This window comes from Wyeomyia smithii, chromosome 3 (assembly GCF_029784165.1).
Source record: "Wyeomyia smithii strain HCP4-BCI-WySm-NY-G18 chromosome 3, ASM2978416v1, whole genome shotgun sequence".
Lineage (NCBI taxonomy): Eukaryota > Metazoa > Arthropoda > Insecta > Diptera > Culicidae > Wyeomyia > Wyeomyia smithii.
Window position 1 is genome coordinate 7,564,726 of NC_073696.1, and position 7,042 is coordinate 7,571,767.

The 7,042-nt window shown below is 43.3% G+C and overlaps 2 protein-coding genes across 2 annotated transcripts; one reads left to right on the forward strand and one right to left on the reverse strand.

The window, feature by feature from the left end:
* Positions 1 to 234: 234 nt before the first annotated feature.
* Positions 235 to 1,596, reverse strand: LOC129726433 (uncharacterized). Its single transcript, XM_055683119.1, has one exon. The coding sequence runs from the start codon at positions 1,594 to 1,596 to the stop codon at positions 235 to 237; it is 1,362 nt and encodes a 453-aa protein (XP_055539094.1).
* A 4,477-nt stretch (positions 1,597 to 6,073) lies between these two features.
* LOC129726434 (uncharacterized) lies at positions 6,074 to 6,535 on the forward strand. The gene has a single exon (XM_055683120.1). The coding sequence runs from the start codon at positions 6,074 to 6,076 to the stop codon at positions 6,533 to 6,535; it is 462 nt and encodes a 153-aa protein (XP_055539095.1).
* Positions 6,536 to 7,042: the final 507 nt, after the last annotated feature.

Sequence of the window (7,042 nt, forward strand, 5' to 3'; positions counted from 1 at the left end):
AGTAGTTTGAGTATTCAAAGGCGGCCAAAATCGAGAGGGTTGCTTTAGCCATTCAGGACCACTCCACCATGCTGATGAAGCTTTAAGTTCCGCAGGAATCATACCACGCGAGATTATGTCTGCAGGGTTGTCAATACCTGGCACGTGTGCCCAGGTGCAATTAGCTGTAAGGTGTTGCACTTCGGATACTCTGTTGGCGATGAACGTTCTCCAGCGAGATGGTGAGCAGCCAAGCTAGTGAAGAGTTATCATTGAATCTGTCCAAAATAGAGCCTTCACATTCAACGATGTGCTGATGTTGACCTTGTGGTACAGATGACTTAGTAGCATTGCCGATGACAGCTCTAGTCGCGGTAAGGAGAGACGCCTTTGCTTCTTAGAATCGCCAAGAGGAGCTACCTTGGATTTGGCTGCTATGAGACTTACAAAAATGTTTCCATCACTGGATACGGTTCGCAAAAATATACAGGCTCCGTAGGCTTTTTCTGACGCTTCACAGAAGCCATGTATTTCGGTAACTGTCGGGGAACTGCTGGAAACCCATCGAGGAATATCAATTAATGCGAGGTCATTCAAACTGTGACGAAAATCTTTCCAATATTGTTGCTGAGTCACATCCAATTGGTCGTCCCAATTCTTTGATTTTCTCCAAAGAGATTGTATAAATATATTTGCTATCACTACAATTGGCCCAATTAGCCCAAGAGGATCATAGAGACGAGCAGTATCCGAGAGTACGATGCGTCGAGTAATGGTTAATTCCTTTGACCATTCAGGAACGAAATAGCTAAACTGGTCGTTTATTGGATGCCACTGCAAACCCAGTGTCTTTATTGGTGTTGAATTTGAGTCTAGTGCAAGCGTCGTACGCTCATCGCGCAGTTCCGTAGGTATTTTTCCCAACAGTACAGAAGAATTTGATGACCATTTACGAAGGCTAAAACCGGCAGACTGTAACAACTCTAGAAGTTGCACACAAAGCAGTTCCCCCGTTTGCTCATCATCGATACCAGTTAACATATCGTCAACATAAAAGTCCTTAGCTAGGACAGTTGCTGCGAGGGGAAAGTCCTTTGATCCATCCTTTGACAACTGCTGAAGGCATTTGGTGGCCAAGTATGGAGCAGATGCGGTACCGTACGTGACCGTCGTAAGCTCAAAGGTTTTGAGCGGTTGGGACGATGAATTGCGCCAGATAATTCGCTGCAGTGGATAGTCTGAATAATGAATGCGAATTTGGCGATACATTTTTTCGATATCTGCTACTAAGACAAATCGATGCATTCGAAATCGTAGAATGATAGCCAGCAAATCGTCTTGGACGACTGGGCCTACCATGAGCGCCTGGTTCAGTGAGATACCGCTATCCGTTTCACACGATGCGTCGAATACTACTCTCAATTTCGTAGTTGTACTATCCACCTTTTCTACACCATGATGCGGGAGATAGTATGTCTTGAAATTGGGGGATGGTTCATCATCGTCAATTTCCCGCATATGATTTAATCGATAATACTCATTGATAAACTCCGAATAAGCGCTCTTTTGTTCAGGGTTGCCATCTAGGCGCCGCTCTAGTGCGGAGAACCAACGCATTGCTATCTGCTTAGAATTTCCCAATTGGTTGATAAGTGAGGCACGTAGCGACCGGAGTGATCGCGAGAAATAGTAGTCGCAAAATGATTTTCACATGCTGTTTCCTCGAGCGAATTAGTACTGTTTAACCAGCACGATTCAATGTCCCAAAAATGCCTGATTTGATCGTCGAGAGATTCGAAATGAGTAATATGCGCTACCATCGGTGTCGGACTTTGTATCATTCCAACCTTTCCTGAGGCTACCCAACCAAATACTGTTTTTTGAAGAATTGGTTTTTCTGGACCCAATTTCATGAATCCTTCCAGTAACAAACCGTAGTACATTTCCATTCCAATTAGAAGATCGATTGCGCTTGGTTTGTGGAATTGCGGGTCAGCTAACACGATACCAGCTGGAATCTTCCATAGTGAGCTAGTTAGACATCTGATTGGTAGCTCTCGAGTTATTCGTTTGAGAATATGACACCGAGCTTCTGAGACGAAATCTGAGCAATGTGAGCCCAACTGAACAATGACGGCATGATTCGAAACTACGACAGAATTGCCTACACCCCCAATTTCCTGATGACAGAACTGACGACGTAGTTGGAGCTTTTGTGCTAGGTTTTCCGTTATGAGACTCAGCTGAGATGCAGGATCCAGCAGTGCTCTGGCCCAATGAATGTTTCCATACGAGTCAAACGTTTTGACTATTGCTGTTTGTAACAGCACGGTAGCAATGCTGTTTGTAACAGCACGGTTGTGGATACGAGACTGGAAACAGTGACCTTGTGCGACTGGGTTTCTGCTGACGACCCAGATGGTATGTGCGAGGAGGACTGAACTGAATTGCGAGTTTGGTTGCCTGGGGTGGATGCTGGTATGATTGCAGCAGAATTGATCGCGGGTTGCGATTTCGATTGAGAGTGTGAGCGATCATTCGAAGACTGGTGGAGCATAGTGTGGTGTTTTTGGTTACATACTCTGCATGTACTAGATGAGCAATTACGAACTATATGGGAGGACGAGAAGCAATTTATGCATAGATTTTTTCTTTTTACTTGATCAAAGCGTTGCGAAACCGATAGGTTTTGGAAAACATCACATTTGAATGCTGAATGCGGAGATTTTGAGCAGAAGGGACATGAATTGGTTGAGGTAGTAGTAACTGCGTGGACTGTATTGAATTTTGGCTTTAATTGACGAAACTGCTCCGCTTTGCAAGAATCTGAGCGAGATTTAGACGGTGTTAACGATTGAAGCACCGTAAGATGTTTACGTAGAAACGTGATGATGTCGTTGTATTTTGGCACTTCGGTTGACTTGTGATGGCTTTCCCATTGTTTAAGCGTTGACGAATCTAAACGGCTGCAGACCATGTGTGCTAACATAACGCTCCAACCATCTGTTGGAATATTCATTTTATCAATCATACAAAGATTTCGCTCAAAATCATCTATCAAACGCATTAAGGATTCATAACACTCACGTTTCATCGGTTCGATTAAAAATAATGAATCAATATATGTTTTCACTACAAGTTTTTTATTGTCGAAACGTTTTTCTAAAATCTGCCACGCGACAGGATAATTGGCAGCTGAAAGCTCCACTGATTCAATCACCTTCCTGGCATCCTTTGTCAATGATGCGATCAGATACGAAAATTTATCTATTTGTGACAATTGGGGGTTGGAATCGATAAACGATTTGAATGTATCACGAAAACTGATCCATTCCGAAAGAGAACCGTCAAAAATCGGAAGCTTTACTTCAGGAAGCTTTACTCGCGACAGAGAACAATTAACATTCGCTTCATTCTGTCTAGCACTGGCAGGAATCGCTAATTCGACGCCTGCATTAGACTCACTAATCTGATTTGTAATAAAACTATATGCCATAACGTAGTCTAATTCAAAGTTTTGACGAATAATACGATTAGCTTCCTCAATCACACGTTGCCCCTCTTCATCGGTATCTGGTACATTGGAACCATCATGTATTAGTTCGATCTGTAGGCGGTTGGACTGGAAATCAGTGTACAAAGAGTCCGCGCGTTGCTTCCATCCCTCTAATTGTCCTCTATCACGCTCTGCATTATATCCTTCGACAAAACGCTTCAAATTGGCCAGCGTATCCAAATAAAATCGCTCTTGGCGAGAAAGTGTCCTCAGTGGCGGCGACATTTCTCAACAAGCTCGATAAAGCAACTCGATTCGAATCCAAATTTACGCTCAGAATGCAGAAAATTGAAACAGAGCACACTATGCAACCACTATTCAATTTATCGGGATGGAAGCAATTCTCGTGGCGGGCGAATAATCAAAATCGTACGAATAAAAGCGTATGCAACCAAATATCTTTTCGCATGTGGTACTTACAGCATCCAGCTACCAGGGTAAACCATGCGCATTGTGTCTCAAAGTCCTATTGTCTCTCGGCACAATGCAGGTCCAAGCTAAGCTGATCTTGCTTGGCGTACTAGCAAGATGAGTGGCCTTTCTCCTCGTGGTTTGTAGATTCACATGTATTTCGTGATCTTGTCACGGCACTAACGAGACCGCCAAATGGTCTTTCGCGCACTTACGAACGACAGCAAAATTGTATGACGGTACGGAACGATGAAGTTCGTTTCACGTTTGTTCGATGCGTGATCGATAGCACGCGACGATATCAGTTTCACATCGACGTTGCAGCGAAATTAGAACGAAAACTACCGATAATTATCTCCGTTGTTAAGAAATATTATACCGGCGATCCGGCTCGAAGGACCAGAAATGAATGCGCGACGGACTTCGCTGCTCGGATGGAATGTGAAATTGTTGAATTTTCTAAGACACGTTTTATTGAACACGATTATATTTGACCGAAATTCTTCTGCTTAAAGAAGCCCGGAGATGTGTATCTATGTGATAATTTATTTCGACTGAACTCTCGAAAGAGCTGCGTATGGCTTATATGTACATTCAACTGACAAAGATAGGAGAAAGCCTATTAAGAACGACTTCTCTCGCTATCCGAAAGCTAGTGATAAGGAAGGTATAGTTTCTAGTGCGATCTGCTGAGTGAGCGAGATCGATATTTCGTAATCTTTAGTACTAATCCTATTATATATTAGGGATGCTCGAGCACCATTGCGAAACATATGACTCTCTAGACCCTACTTTTATACGTGTTGCCGGTCTTGCATACCACTCAGATATCTCTGGTGGTAGTCTTTTACGGTTTGATGGCATGGTAGGATTCTGACTTCCTCTGAATCTAGAACAGTATTTCGAAAAATGCTCCTCAGTATGACATGGATGACAGTTTTGCCTTTTCGCTGGGCACCATTTGCTTGACTTCGAATGACGCGCTAGACCACAAGCGTAGCAACTTATGTTGACTCCTCGATTCATGGCTGGAGTTCGATTCGTAAAGTTTGGTTTGGGATTGTTCAACATTCGTTTGATAATATTCACGTTGATATCACCTCTGTTACCCCCATTGCCACGGAATTTTCCTTCAAATCAGCCCTGGATAATCCCAGAGAAATAATCTCATTTAAAGATCGTGTATCTCGCTTAAGAATCTCGCAACGTCGCTGAAAAATCTCGTCGTCAAGAATCGTAACGTATTAGAATGACATTCCTCTTTTCTAACTGAATAAATTCGTGAAAAAGCGTAAATCATCTTCTCGCATTCCATCCAACGTAAATCTTAACGATGTTCAGTCCAGCTCTAATTTGGAAGCAGCAAACCTTTTCGCTCTTTACTTCGAAAGTGTTTTCAGTAAGACATCACCAGTACCACGTCACAACCGTTTCGCCCACATTCCATCGCAAGACATTAACCTCCCGTGCATCCAGTTTACATCAGACGAAGTGAGGATTGCCATCGATAACCTCGACTCTAAAAAAGGACCCGGAACTGATGGCATTCCACCGCTGTTCCTGAAAAAATGCTGTGCAGAACTGTCAGATCCAATTACATCATTGTTCAACCGATCGCTACGTGAAAGGACGTTCCCGGAAATCTGGAAAACTGCATCTATCATTCCAATTTACAAGTCCGGCAACGTAAATCGAGTAACAAGCTACCGTGGTGTTTCCATTCTATGTTGTTTGGGCAAAGTCTTCGAGAAACTTGTGCACAACGTGCTATATACGGCATCAGCACCTCTCATCTCTGACAGCCAGCACGGTTTTAGGAGACATCGGTCAACTACAACAAACTTGATGTGCTATGTTACCACACTATCACGGGAAATGGAAATGCGGAGGCAAATCGACGCGGTGTACGTTGATTTTGCGAAAGCATTCGATACCGTCCCTCACTACCATATCGTCGAAAAAATGAAGCATATTGGTTTTCCAGAATGGATTTTGGACTGGATTTTGTCATATTTATCTGGCCTCACCTCATATGTTGTAGTAAACTCAGCTCGATCCCGCTCATTTTGTATCGCGTCTGGCGTGCCCCAGGGTAGTGTTCTTGGACCGCTGTTATTCAACATCTATATGAATGATCTATACCTACTCATATCCTCTTTCAAACTCTCTTTCGCCGATGACCTGAAAATATTTCGTGTAGTTGCGTCTACGGATGACCACACTGCCCTTCAGGAGGACATCAACATTTTGCTGATTTGGTGCGATGATAACGGAATGCGTGTCAACGATACTAAATGCAAAATTATATCATTTACCCGCTCTACCAATCCAGTTTATCACCGGTACAGTATAGGAGCTGAAGCGCTCCATCGTGTCTCGTCTATCTGCGATCTCGGTGTAACGATTGACAAAGAGCTTAACTTCAACGACCATATCGGGATTATGACTGCCAAAGCTTTCTCTGTTCTGGGATTTATTCGTCGTCACGCTTCTGAATTCACGGACATTTTTGCTATTAAGTCACTCTACTGCACGTTGGTCCGCAGCATTCTGGAGTACGCTCGCCTGTTTGGTCCCCGCACTGCCTAGGACAAAACCTCGCAGTTGAACGCGTGCAGAAGAAATTTGTACAGTTTGCTTTACGGTCACTCCCTTGGAGCGACCCAGTGGAGCTCCCTCCTTTCCCTGATAGATGTCAGCTTATATGTTTGGAATCGCTGTCAGTCAGACGTGATAAAGCGCAGCGTCTCTTCGTTTTTGATGTGCTTCAAGGAGTAATTGATTGCCCTGCGTTACTCGAGCTAATGCCTATAAATGTCCCTCCTCGTCCTTTCCGTAACTATACTCTTCTGGCTACCCGCTACCACAGAACCAACTATGGATACAACAATCCCTTGGAGAGATGTATTCGCTTGTTCAACGATGTGTACGATAAATTTGATTTCAACATGTCTAGAAATGTTTTTAAAGACCCCACTAGTAGATTAGTTTAGTTTTTAGAATAATATAGAATAAGAACAGTCTGTGCGATATTTTGTCGAAGATGGTGATGTTAAATAAATAAATACCGTTCATAGGCAATCAGACGTTTCGGCT

What these genes read in the sequence shown, in the direction of transcription:
- LOC129726433 (XM_055683119.1), bottom strand. Translation starts at nt 1,596, where the DNA reads ATGCGTTGGTTCTCCGCACTAGAGCGGCGCCTAGATGGCAACCCTGAA.
- LOC129726434 (XM_055683120.1), top strand. Translation starts at nt 6,074, where the DNA reads ATGAATGATCTATACCTACTCATATCCTCTTTCAAACTCTCTTTCGCC.